Source organism: Actinia tenebrosa, unplaced genomic scaffold (genome assembly GCF_029948245.1).
Source record: "Actinia tenebrosa isolate PJP-AT-01 unplaced genomic scaffold, QUT_ActTen_1.0 PGA_scaffold0__85_contigs__length_37466705, whole genome shotgun sequence".
In the NCBI taxonomy this organism is placed as follows: domain Eukaryota; kingdom Metazoa; phylum Cnidaria; class Anthozoa; order Actiniaria; family Actiniidae; genus Actinia; species Actinia tenebrosa.
This window is the reverse complement of record NW_028292569.1, coordinates 13,526,183-13,539,734: the sequence shown is the minus strand read 5'-3', so window position 1 is coordinate 13,539,734 and position 13,552 is coordinate 13,526,183. Positions and strand designations below refer to the sequence as shown.

At 37.8% G+C, this 13,552-nt stretch overlaps 2 protein-coding genes across 2 annotated transcripts; one reads left to right on the top strand and one right to left on the bottom strand.

Moving 5' to 3' along the window:
* Window positions 1-559: 559 nt before the first annotated feature.
* LOC116301575 (uncharacterized) lies at window positions 560-6,649 on the bottom strand. The gene is made up of 8 exons (XM_031710651.2): window positions 5,489-6,649; window positions 4,812-4,875; window positions 4,608-4,647; window positions 4,449-4,495; window positions 3,624-3,692; window positions 3,411-3,453; window positions 3,035-3,127; window positions 560-1,949 (listed from the first exon to the last, which is right to left on the bottom strand). The coding sequence occupies exons 1-8, from the start codon at window positions 6,322-6,324 to the stop codon at window positions 982-984; spliced, it is 2,160 nt and encodes a 719-aa protein (XP_031566511.2). The 5' UTR covers window positions 6,325-6,649; the 3' UTR covers window positions 560-981.
* LOC116301576 (retinoblastoma-binding protein 5 homolog) lies at window positions 6,620-13,370 on the top strand. The gene is made up of 17 exons (XM_031710652.2): window positions 6,620-6,723; window positions 6,914-6,939; window positions 7,235-7,407; window positions 7,820-7,960; window positions 8,247-8,334; window positions 8,423-8,494; window positions 8,912-8,941; window positions 9,061-9,140; window positions 9,502-9,627; window positions 10,085-10,137; window positions 10,214-10,314; window positions 10,401-10,472; window positions 10,943-11,026; window positions 11,491-11,594; window positions 11,823-11,919; window positions 12,301-12,436; window positions 12,667-13,370. The coding sequence occupies exons 1-17, from the start codon at window positions 6,705-6,707 to the stop codon at window positions 12,924-12,926; spliced, it is 1,662 nt and encodes a 553-aa protein (XP_031566512.2). The 5' UTR covers window positions 6,620-6,704; the 3' UTR covers window positions 12,927-13,370.
* Window positions 13,371-13,552: the final 182 nt, after the last annotated feature.

Below are 13,552 nucleotides of genomic sequence, written 5' to 3'. Positions count from 1 at the left end.
ACTGCAGGATAATCAAACTATTTCGGCATATGAAATATAATAGGAGCAGATGTCAAGGCTGCTCCATTGGACCATGACATCATGCTCACACTGCTTTTAGTATTGATTTGCTCTGCTTATATCTGTAAAATGTAGGTCTGACAATAGTTTTTAACTTCAACCTTTTGTTCAAAGGAGGGTTGGGATGGTTTTCCTTGAACACACGCAAAACGAAAATTTATCCCAAGAATTTTCATAATTATTTCTAAAGGACTCAATAAGTGTATGGTATTTGTTTTCAAAAACTGAAGGAAGAAAATATTAAAAAATTCTGTAGGAGGGAATTTTTTAAAACAAATTTAATTGATTTTTACACATTCCCTCCCTACAGAATAATTATTGTTTCATATGGAAGATTATGTTACAAATTTTCGATATGCTGGTTTAAAAAAAATCATTGAGTTTGGTTTTTTAAATGATGAACATTCAATGTTTTTCATTTAAAAAACAAAACTCCTCAATGAATTTTTTTAAAGCCAGCATATCGAAAATTGTCATAAATAGATATTATATCAAGCTGTTAACATGTAATTATTTGTTTATTACGTATTTAAGGTCGATAAAATGACAAAATTTGCAGTTTACTGTGAAGGGATATTGTATCATTTTACCGATATAGTTTTTATTCATGGCTTTATCACACAGATATCAACCCTAAATGTCTTTGGCATTCTGGGTTTACTTGCTGTCATGTTACAGCTATATTAAGGTTTTCTCTCAGGTCATTGTTATAAGTGTATGTGAAAAATGGACAACATCTTTAAAAACTATTATGACTGATGAAATTTAAATCCAAAAGGCTTGCGCTTTGCGTTTTGATTAACAAGCTTATTTTATTTTTCCTGTTTGTACACTTAAACAAGAACAAAGTATCTATTATTAGCTCAAAAATATTTTTTTTCCTATTTTCTGTGTAAGAATGAACAACATTTGTGAAAACGATTACAACTGATGAACCTTTGGTTTCATATTTAACATTGTCACAGGTACACATACGGGGTTCAAGGACGAAAGCTTGGGTCTTTTTAAACTTCTTTTCAGCCTTTTTATCTTCAATTTTCTAGACTCTATTTTACTCTTTGTTAATGACTCCTCAGGAGGTTCAAGAATGGGTATTTTTTTTGACCTCTTTCGTTTTGACACTGGGGTGACTGAAGTGTTCTGTAAAAATGATATAGAGCTGTTGCTCATTGGCGTGTCACTAGTTTTACTATTACTGGTGGTGTTTGTTTCATCCATGTTTGCTTGTTCTGATTCAGGAGCCATTACAGTGCTTGACGGCAAAGTTCCTTCTTCAGCTTCAATGTTTAAGGATGTGTGCTTCTTTTTGTCATTTGCTTGTCTCAAATCTGCAGCTGTAGCAGTGCTTGACAGCACAAACTCAGCAGTATCTGATCTCTCGTCTGTTTGAATTTTCATTGGTGTCTCGGCTTTTTCTGTTATTTCATCTGAATTAGAAATGTGTCCTTCATCTTCTAAATCTACAATTGAGGCAGTGTGTGAGGGCAAAGGTTCTGAAGTCTCGGAACTCTTTTCTATTTGAATATCCATTGGTGCTTTAGCTTCCTCGCCTCCTATTTCATCTACATTACAATTGGAGCACAATGACGCCAATGTATAAAGACCCTTAAATCTTTCATCACCTTTTGTATATGCCTCTGCTTCTGTCTTGCACAACTGACCATCACTTGTCCCACTTCTTTCTTTTTCTTCACAAGAATTCAACTCTCTTGTATCTTTATCACCGATTTCCTTTTGAAGTTCATCCATAGCAAGAACAATTTGTTCTTTTTCAAGGTCCTTAGCAAGGCTTGTGTATTTATTTCTCAAAAAAGTTTGCTGTTCAACAAGGTCAGCATTCATGATTTTCATCTCTAAACTTTGAATCAATTCTAGCACCACCCTGGCATCTGTTTATTCAGAAAAGATTATCTCTTATTGGGAAATAATTATTTATATATTGATAAGGTAGCTTCAGTCATGCACCAGCGTGTAGTGTGAGAAGTTGTGGGTCCAATCCCTATCCAGAACCCGGATGGGGGGGGGGGGGGGTACTCTTGCCCATTTAGGGTAGGGATGTGCCGCTGAGCCCACTGAACCCTGACCCTGTTCCAGAGCAACATTGCTGAAAATGGATACCCTTGCTTTGTGAAAATGGATACCCTGTTCCAGAGAGGAGAGAGCGTGATTTCATATACCCTGTCCCAGAGCGAGCGCAATCTTATATACCCTGTTCCAGTGTAGAATCGCTGATAACCATACCCTGTTTGGCGGCACTTACCCATATAGCGCATATAGGGGAGTACCCCCCCCCCCCCCCCCGGGATCCAGAACAACACTCGGGGGTCTTAAGATGACCTAGTAATTGGTAGTTATAAGTTGTGATATGGTTGTCATTTGTCATGACCCCAATCACCTACATTCAGACTTGTAAAATGTCTTTGATATACAAGTAAAATGCCTTGATTTCATAAAATGAATGACAAGAACCAAGAATCGGAAAATTAATTTTAGGTAAAAAAATGATGATTTTCATTGAAAAGAATCAAAATTTTACAACCATCACTTCCCCTTAGAGTCTCTCATGATGTTTGCACTCACTACATTGTACTTCTGAGTTTCATAAGATTTTTGGAGGTTGAATTTCAAAGATGATAATGATCATAGTAACGCCTTTGTTTTTCATCAGAAATAACCATGATTTTTCTGCCAATCAAAGCGCTGCACAGTATGCAGCAGCCATCCTAGTGTAGTCTATAATAGTTTAATACTTTCTGGTTGTTGTTACGGCACAACATGCAAAAGGATGACCACATTTAATTTATTTACATACTTCTACGCATAAGCTTCGCGCTGCAAAACGAGCTATTACACACCTTATTTGGTAAAACCAGCAAGCTTTGCATTGAAATGTGTCAGTTTAACGTACAAAAGCTCGTGCATAGAAGTATACGAATACATTACTTGGTCATACTTTTGCGCTTTTTCAACTTACCAACAGGGGTGAGACCAGCTACGCTAGCCTGGCCTCTCAGAATAGAACTTAAAAAGGTGTAGATTCTAGAGTAGTTTGGGCAATTGGTATTTTCTGTGAACATTTGATAATCAAAAAAAAACAACAATTAAGACAAAGACATAATAAAGAGTAGGTGAGGGTGAGTTGGAGGGTGGGGTGCTGGAGTGAAGTGGAAGGAGGGTGAAGAAAAAGAGAAATTTATTTTTTATTTTCACTTCAAATGGCAGAAAACTTGAAATTCCATTATCTAAAGTGGCAGTTTTAGCATTAATATTGCAAGCAAGTTTATGGAAGATCTTAGTTGCTGTCATGTGCCTCTCTAACGTTGCTAAGAAAAATAGTAAAAATATCAGACCTTGGGTGGCTGAAGTGGGTTCAACTGCGGCAATTGTCATGACCTGAAGAAACAAATGTTCAAGATCTATGTTAAAATCATTAAACAGACATTGATCATGAAAAGGAGGATGCGAATGGGTGTGGTTAGCCCCTTCCCATGGTCCGCGATCAAAAATGTCACATGACAAAACTACTTGATATATTTTATATGTACGACTGTTCTGTACTGCACCTGTGGAATACACTTGGCGTCAATATCTTCTTGTCCTGCTCTGAGCCTCTCACATATGTTAATCCATGCCTGGAAAAAAAACCACATCCTCATTCGATATCAAATGTATCGCATGGGAAGCATGGGTGGCATTCGTGGCTAACGCGTCGTCTTTCACTGCTGAGTCCAACGGGTCGGGTTGCTGGTTCGAGCCCTATGTTACGAGGGTTTTCTCCGGGTTCTCCAGTTTCCTCCCTCCGTAAAAACCAACATGTGAGCTGAGAGTTGTGTGGATAGAATATCAAATGTAGTGGTAGTGTGTGAGCGAAAAAATGTCCCCAATTAGTGCAAAAGCACTAGAACCACTAGACACTAAAATAAAAGTGATTTTATTTTTATTTTTTATTCATTATAGAGGTTATTTCAAAGTGTTGTTTTGTAGGTTGGTTTCAGAATTGCAAACTAAATATTTTTTCAACCAAAAATAATTTCTTTCCAAGCTTTCAGGCATTAATCTTTAGGGATTACTATATTGCATTATCATTGGTCATTAACAGATTTTATGTTTGAAACTATATGAGTGAGTGGAGCTAAGTTGTGTTACCCTGTACGTGCTCTAATAAGTTGATATAGGTTTTATGTGTGAGTAATGGTGTCCTCAATAAGTAAAAAAGCTTTAAATCTATAGAGTGCACGCCATATATCCATAAAATAATTAATACTCATAAAGTGGTCAAAATTTTTTAGTAATTAACTATTTAGTTGTATAATAGCTAAGAATCCTGGTTAAATGCTCCTCTGATGAAGAATGTTGTGTAAATAAAACGGAGAATACAAGAATCTCACCTGTAATGGATCATCTTTGTCGCCCACTAAATGAGCCGGTGATTGACCTGACAATGAATTGAAAGAGAAAGATTTTGTTTAAAGATTGAAATATAAAACTTATTCATAATAATGATGACAAAATGAATCACCAGGACAAAACGAGGAATGAATTCTCACCATTTTCTTGTGCTCGGAGTTTTTCAGTAAAATGTTTTACCTGAGAAAAAAAATCAAAGATACAACTTTACCTTGGAGTAATGTTTTGGCATTTCAGTCCATGTCTATGACATTCTCTTGAGTATCATTTCTTTGCTTAATGGTTATGCATGAGAAGACACATAAACATGGAAAAGAAAGGTCAATTTCAATATTATTTCTTGCCTGGTGGATATTTTTGGTTCTGACATGATTGGCAATGGCATTCCAACGTCCTCGACCAGCATCACTAAACAATGAAGAATTTTATATTATCCTGCAGCAATTTTCATGAGTTAACTATTAGGTCTGCCTCACCCTTGGAAATCAGGATTGGTAATGCTATATTAAGCATTCTGGAATTGATAAAGACTACAGAGCTGGTTGGGTCAAGTACTTACAAAACAGCCTCTAGGCAGATCTAAGTCAGGGCCAACAGCCAACTCACCAAATCAAATTGTAAGTTAACATGTTAAGTTTTGCAGAGGGCAGAAAACCAGAGAAAAACCCTCTAAGGGGTCTTTCATCTATCAGCGCATGGGAGGGAGGGGAGTTGGCAAAGTCACATGGAAACTTAACAAACAAAACCCAACTATCCGTTCATGGTAAAGGCAACAATATTGCATATTGCAATAGTTCTCAACCCCCTCAAATCATGATAACCCCCACTAACTACTTTATCGAAATAATGTAACCCACTCTACAATTTTGCTAACCCTTCCCCCTCCCCCTTGCTTATAAATGAAAGCCCCCTTATTCTGTAGGAAAAGACCAAACTCTACTCACATGTCATGCCGAGTCTGGAAATCGAACCTGAGAGTGAGAGGTGATAGGCAAGAGCTATACCAATATGCTACCCTTACCTGTCAAGTGCATCTAAAAGCAGTCTTTTCTCATGCAGACTCCATTGAGCATCGACATCTTCTGGCCCATCTTCTGTACACATTTCTTGGGAAACTGCCGCAGAAGAATTCTCATCATCAGTTTTTTTGGCAGCACGTTTTCTTGGCTTCTTAGGCTTTGACCCAGAACCATCCTCATTACTGTCTAATTCTCTTGCAGATATTTGACTGCCATTACCGATATCTTTGTTTTTTCTCTTCTCATTGCAAGAAGCTTTTGTCACTACATTTTCTTGTGGTTTGTCACTATCTTTAGTATTATCCTCTTTTTCTTGGTCAAGATTTGTTGAACAACCACTTTCAAATGTTTCCTTAAAGCTCTGTTTTCCTTTTGGCATTGCATCCCTAGTCTTGCTACAATCTATTTCTATAGCTTTATCTCCAGATGAATTCAAACTCCCATTTTCATTGCTTATTTTCTCTCCCCCGTCTTGCGTTCCAAGAGTGCTAGCTTTGTCACTAGGTTGAATGGAAGTAGACATGACAACCAAGAGTCTTTCATGAATTTCAGCTTTTCCTGACCCAGTGGCATCAGTCTCTGTGTTTAGATTACCATGAAGAATATCTGATTCTGTAATTTTTATTCCCGTACGACATGACAACTCATTGCATTTTGCACTCTTTGAGCTTTCAAATGTTTGTGCGTTTGAAGTAGTTGAGCTTGACTCAGATTCTTTACTTTGGTTCTTTTTCGTTTCACACAAGGAACTAGCTTCACACGAGACACTAGTAGTTCTTTCTTTGGCTTGGACTACAATTTTTTCTGTCGTTTCAATCTTAACATCCTCTTCCTCCATCTTCGTCTTCAGTCACCAATCTTTCTTAAAGTCAATTCTAACAATTCAAATTTCCTAACTAAACAGTTCTAGGTTCAAAAAGAAACAAATCCAAACCTAGGAGTTAGGAAATTGCTATATCCAAGCGCTGCTGATGATAGAAAAGACAAACTAGGAGCTCAAAAAATAAGAAAATCTTCACCAAATTCAGCACATTTGTCCTCCATTTTGGTTTTTGAGCCGACAGATTTCGCGCCCTTTGGACTGCGGTGTTCAAGATGCCGCAAACTCACGCGCATCTTTGTTGACCAGTCAACGCTGTCAAATATCTGAGCCCGCGTGAAGGGGAAAAAAGAAGAAAAACCAACCAAATATCTGTCAAAAAAAACAAGAAATCTGCTATGAATTTAGAGCTTCTGCGTAAGTAATCACCTAGATTAGATATCAAGGATGCACATCTCTGAAGCGTACAGAGATCGGAGTCTTTTATCTGATGATGCACGCTCAGTAAAATACGTTGCTTTGCTGGTTTAACATTGTTATTGTTAGATACTTTGTTAGGTTTGCTTTTACTACGACTAATTGAATTCTTTTTTTCTTTGGTTTTTAGAAACTTTTGGACAAAGTTACCCCGAGGTATGAAACTGTAATCATCCTTGTTGTATAATAGTTGAGGGAGGGTGATAAGTTTCTAAATATCAGAACCTTTATCTATAATAAACTTGAAGTTAAACTTGAACCATAGTTAACCCCGATCTATTAACTGTTCTTGAACTTAGTTCTTTTGAGGCAATTTGCTCTGTGAGAATCAAAGGATTATCGTTATCTTTGTGATTATTAAAGAAGGTTTAATACGTCTGACCATCACTTTTGTGTCCCAACTGACCTTCTGCAATGATTATGTCATTAAACATATTAATTTAATTATTAGGAATATGATGGTGGACTGGACTCTGTTAGCGTTGCTCTAACAGCGTCATTCAACAGAAGAGGCTCCCTATTGGCTGTTGGGTGTAATGATGGACGTGTTGTGTTATGGGATTTCTTGACACGAGGGATTGCCAAGATTATCAGTGCTCATGTTCATCCAGTAACATCTGTCAGGTAAAGGTCTTATTTCATGCTATGTAGCTTAGTCATTATGCAAAATGATAAGTTTATTAATTAAAAATTAATATTAATAACACAAAATGGCAACACCAAACTCATCATCATCACATTACATCATGATGATGATCATCAGCATCATCATCTTCATAACATCATCATCACATTGTGATGATCATAATCAGCATTATCATTGTCACAACATCATCATCACCAGCATCACATCATCATCATCATCATCCCATAACAAGATGATGATCATCACCATCATCTTCATTGTCATTATCATCATCATCATCACCCATCTCCTTCATGAGCAGCATCATCATCTTCACAACATCATCACCATATCATGATGATCATAATCAGCATTATCATTACTAATGATGATTGTTATTTCCCCATGTAGTTGGAGTCGTAATGGCAAGAAATTGTTGAGTGGTTCAAACGATTGGAACGTCTCTGTCTGGGATATTTTGACAGGAGAGTGTGAACAGAAATATAGATTCCAATCACCAATTGCTAAAGTACAATTCCATCCACGAAACAAGTAAGCTCATTTAATGAAACATCACTTTAACTTTCTAAGCTGCACGATGTATACATTCAAAGCAAAGAACAAAGAATTGAGTTCTTCAGGGAAAGAAACATGGCATAAAAAAAGTGAAAAACAGTGATAAAGCTGTATTCATTATGTATGGGTCATTATGTATGGAAGACCGAAATTTTAGATAATACCAAAAAATATCACATAATGAATGTGTTCTAAGGTCTAATGAGCTCCCCTGCTTTAAATATTGTCTGGTTTGAGTTGGTATAATACTGTTTCTTTTCAGTGATGAAATATTAGTCTGTCCCACCAAGCAAGGGCCAGTGCTGGTGAATCTCAACGGTAGCCACTCAATTTTGCCGACAGGGGGAGAGGTTAGTAGATAAAAATAGTTGTGTATATGTAATATATGGATTTAAGACACAACTGCAATAAGACACTGGTAATTATTTTGTGTTTCAGTCAGAGCATAATATTGTTGCATCATTCGACAGACGAGGAGAGTATATCTACACAGGGAATTCCAAGGGAAAGGTCTGTATTGAATTCTGTCTTTACTATTGTTGTAGAGTTTAATAAGATGTCCATACCCTATTTCTGGAGGCAAGTTGGGGTTAATCTCTTTCCTCTCAACCTCTTCTCCTCTCCTCTCCTCTCCTCTCCTCTCCTCTCCTCTCCTCTCCTCTCCTATTGTGTGTCTTCTCTTCTCTCCTCTCCTCACCTCGCCTCTTGTCTCCTCTCCTCTCCTCTTGTCTCACCTCCTTTTGTCTTGTTTCACCTTACCTTTAGTCTCCTCTCCTCTCCTCTCCTCTCCTTTTGTCTCACCTCCTTTTGTCTTGTTTCATCTTACCATTAGTCTCCTCTCTTCTCTTCTTGTCTCCTCTTATAATGGCCACCACAAAGAATATCATAAAAAACATAACAAATTTGCAATATTAATTTCTACTATAGGTTATGGTTATTGATGTTAGAATAAAAGAGGTTAGTACACCACTGATTCCTTTCTTTGTTCAATGTTAAATTTTAGAAATATATTTTTTGGGGGATGTGTTGCTATTATGAGTTGCTTATATATTTTAATATATCTATGGTGGCATTAGGTTATTACATCGTTCAGAATACAGACTGGAACAAGTGCAAACACAGCTATTAAAGCTATTGAGTTTGCTCGGAGAGGAAGGTAAGGCACTTTCTGCTGTCTTGATGTGTAGTTGGGATAATGGCAAGATAATCCTGGATATATGGCGATGGTGGAGATATGATGATGACGATGATAATATTGATAATTATTGGTTGTGGTGATGGTGATGATGATGATGATAGTCAAGATGAAAATAGTGCATAATATTGATAATGGTGGTGATGATAATGATGATGAGGATGTTGATGATGTTGTTGGTGAAGATTAGATTATAATGATAATGCTGCTGATAATGCAGATAAGTAAGCGTAAAGGCGTCTTCGTGCCAATATCTTGTTATATTTTGCATACTATGTTTTCCCAAGATATTTAGAAACAACTTGCTTGTAATATTTTTCAGTGCCTTTTTAATCAATTGTCAAGACAGAATCATCAGAGTGTTTGACCATCAGATCATTCTAGCATGTAAAGATCAGGAAGCTGCTGAACCAGAACCCATACAGAAGCTACAAGATCTTGTCAACAGGTACGAATATTCTGTATGATGAGACAAGATGTTTATAATCAGTAAATTCAAAGGTTGCATAGAGATAGTATGCTAGCCTCTCACCTCTGGGGTCTTGGGTGTTATTCCTGGACATCACATGTGAGTAGAGTTTGTTAGGTCTCTACCTTGATTCAAGGGTTTTTTCTCCTGGGTCTAAATTGGGTTTGATTCCTGGACTCAGGCATAACATGTGAGTAGAGTATGTTAGGTCTCTCCCTTAATCTGAGGGCCGTTCTCCAGGTTCTCCAGTTTTCCTCCCTCCACAAACTAAATTCCAATTCAATCTGTGACATTAACCATGCCCTGACTTTGATCAGTCCATAGGTTGTTTCAGGGTTAAAATCGAACTTTTCGTCATTCTTTAATTTGAACGTTTTGATGTAAGTGTTGCAACAGTCTGCATTTACTGACACATTCCTGACATTCCAATTTTCAGAACGTTATGGAAAAAGTGCTGTTTCTCAGGTGATGGTGAATTTATATGCGCAGGTAATCAAGAGTTATTCTTCCCACAGTGATTATTTTATCTTACTCTTTCTAAGCTTCCCTTCTCTTTTCAATTTAGGGTCTGCTCGAACACATGCGCTGTACATCTGGGAGAAGGGCGTTGGTAACCTTGTGAAGATCCTGCACGGAACCAAGGGAGAGCTATTGCTTGATGTAGTTGTAAGTAGAAAGGGTGTTTTTAAGATGACTTTAGGTTTTATGTTAAAGTGTTTTGTGGTTAAGAATGTTGAGTGTTTTGTTCACAGTGGCATCCCATTCGACCCATCATTTGTTCGATTTCAAGTGGAGTGGTTTCTATCTGGGCGCAGAATCATGTGGTAAGTATTTCATAAATGAACGAATGAATGAATAGAAGAGAAATGAAGTAAGGGACGAAAAACGAAAGGGAGAGAGGGAGAGAGGGAGGGAGGAGAGACGAGGGAAGGAAGGAAGGAAGGAATAAAGAAAGATAAAATGGGAGGGGAAAGGATGGATGGATAGAGGCATAGATGGAGAAAGGGAGAGACTGAGGGAGGAATTAATAAATGAACGAAGAGATGGATGGATGAATGGATGAATGGATAAATGGATGGATGGATGGATGAATGGATGAATGGATAAATGGATGAAGGAAGGAAGGAAGGAAGGAAGGAATAAAAGGAAGAATGGACACGACCAGTATTAATAAATAAAAAATAAAAAAAACACGAAAAGTTTTTCACAACTAATCACTGGTAACGTAGTTAAGACAGTTAAGACAGACAGGCTGTCATTTCGTTTGTCTTTGATATCTTCATTTGAATTTCAGGAAAACTGGAGTGCTTTTGCTCCTGACTTCAAAGAACTTGACGAGAACGTTGAATACGAAGAAAAAGAAAGCGAATTTGATATCGTAAGTTTTTCCTCGCTCAAGTGATGTCAGAACCTTCCAACGAACGAAGGAAACCTCTCTTTACCGACCAAGTCCAACTGACCACTTATCTAAAGCGACCATTTCTGAAGTAATGAGGGCGGGGGGGGGGGGTGGGGTGGTGTGGGCGGTAAAGTAGTGACTAGTCACCTCCCTTTTGCACAATAAAGATACAATTTTTACTCGGTGTTCTTTAAGCTCTCATAGTTAATTCCTGTCAATTTTAGACGCGAGGCACTTTTTCACCATTTGAAGTGACGCATTTTTACAACATTTTCGCGCCTTTTGTGCGTTTTCAGTGGTATTGGCGCGAGGTAATCACTTCCTTTTTAAAATTATGGATCCAAACCTTCGTAATCGTCTAATATGAGAGATCATCTTTACGTACTTCAAAGTAGATTAAGTATGTTTTTTGCAGTCCTGATGCTTAAGTTATTGAATCACAGGAAGACGAAGACAAAGAGGAAGAGCTTCATTCAGAAAGCGAAGCTGGTGAAGAAGAAGAAGTCGATGTAACAACGATTGAAAGAATACCAGCTTTATGCAGCAGGTAACCATAGCAACTGTCAATCAAATGTTTGAAGTGACACTGAAATGTTTTCCCTGTGAGTCAGAGAGTTCGAAAGTGACGTGTACTCAAATGGTTTCTCGTTCGAACCAATCAGAGAGCAGTCAGAATGAAGGCGCATTTTATCCAGTCACAATTCTCGAATGCGGCTTTGAACGACTCAATACAAAACTGACCATTAGTTCTAATTTCATGTGTCATTTTCTTCAGTGACGAGGAAAACGATGAAGAACTCGATCAATTGGCATATTTACCAGTCGCGCCAGAAATCGATGATCCTGAAGAGCCTCCATGGGCTACCACCGAGGTAAATCCCGTCACCATGACAACCAGTTTCCTGTTGCCATGGTAGGCGTTGTCAAGGGTTAAATTATTCTGAAAACACGGGCAAAACATGGAACAAATTGTTTTAAACTACGCGGGGAAAAAAGTGTAACGCAAAGAAAGTTGTGCTATTTCACACACACGCATGCGCAATTGGTATGTCAAGTATACAATCAAGTGATCTAACATTTCCGTGGTTTGTCACGTGTTTGAGTTAGGGTATTTTTCTAGTGACACGTTACACGGCATGGTCATGGTTAGGAATTAGACATCTAATGAGCCAATCACAGCGCGCGTTATGAAAGTGTCGTCACGGTCACGGCAAGTCTATAATGTTAATGTTTATACCGTGGCCTATTTATAGGTCGAGGATTACAGTCGCGAGCCTCCAAAACGACGCGCCACTCACGAACCTGCTGTCGAGACACCGAAAAAGAAGGTTAAAGTGATTGACATCCGACACGACTCGAACGAACACCAAAGTGACACCAAACGAACAGGCGAGTAACACACTTGCACTAATGGATTTTTATTAGTCTTTCTCGAGATGCGCTTTATAAAGGAAGTCGTGCTTCCTGTGGTGAGACTGAAGATTTGGTTATTCAGCCTTTTAGTGCCTTTTCGTTCGTGCGCACCTCTTCAAATAACGCTTTACTCGATATTTCATGTTAATATTGTATTTTTCCGTCATTAAATAGTTCAGTTTAAATTCAATTTTTTTAAAATACAGGTGTTCAAAAGGCAATAAAATCCTCGCCAGAGTCCAAAAAACTCGAGCAAAGTTTAATAAAAGAAAACCACGCGACAAATAACTCGGTGACAGCTGATAATGGTGCGGAGAATAACACAGAACAAGACAACGATGATGATAAAACCTTTGATAACGAAGGTCAAGACTCCTCGCCTGATACAATAGTAGAAACCAACGACGACTTGGAAGATTTTAAAGACACAAATCAAGAATCTGTGACGACTGAACAAGGGAACTAAAATACCTCGGGAGGGAAACGCGATGAAAACGATAGCGACTGAAGAAATAGGCATTATATTCTAGCTAAGGACAAGTGCTTGTTCAAAAAGAAGGAAACTGAACATTTTTCTCGCGACAATGAAGGACTGAAAGCTTTCTTTTGCCTTTCGCCATTTCCCGCCAATTTTCTTAACACGCGCGGTTTTGTTGAAAAAAATCTGTTATATTTTCAGCTAAAAAGTAAGAGATTTCTTCCTCGATGTACATTGTATTTCTTTGACTTGAATACGCAAAGCGTAGAAAAGTTTATTAGGGTTGCATGGAAACGTGCCTTGAATGGCTTCCACTCTGAAACAATCAAAAGTTGACAAATTTTATCTCATCCAATCAAGATGTTTTACTTCTTTGAGTATTTCTTGCTTAGCTCTGGTATTATTTATAGAATAAATAAGATTTGATCATCACATCCGATAAAGGGAGGAAACTCTTGTGTTTATTTAGAGATACAAATTACAGAAGTTTAGAATTAATACAGCAACTTAGGCCTGGCTAAACGAGGAAATATGTTTACTGCGCGCATGTTTCCTCGATGTTTGCCAGTTTAGCCACATGCGAAACATTGCTGCGTGCAACAAATTTTGCTTCC

Coding starts and splice junctions, on each gene's coding strand:
- LOC116301575 (XM_031710651.2), bottom strand. CDS start 6,324: ATGGAGGAAGAGGATGTTAAGATTGAAACGACAGAAAAAATTGTAGTC. Junction 3,454..3,623: donor ACGCCAAGTGTATTCCACAG/GTGCAGTACAGA, acceptor TTGTTTCTTCAG/GTCATGACAATTGCCGCAGT. Junction 1,950..3,034: donor AGCTGGTCTCACCCCTGTTG/GTAAGTTGAAAA, acceptor CTGAATAAACAG/ATGCCAGGGTGGTGCTAGAA.
- LOC116301576 (XM_031710652.2), top strand. Junction 9,628..10,084: donor CTACAAGATCTTGTCAACAG/GTACGAATATTC, acceptor TCCAATTTTCAG/AACGTTATGGAAAAAGTGCT. Junction 10,315..10,400: donor AGCTATTGCTTGATGTAGTT/GTAAGTAGAAAG, acceptor TTTTGTTCACAG/TGGCATCCCATTCGACCCAT.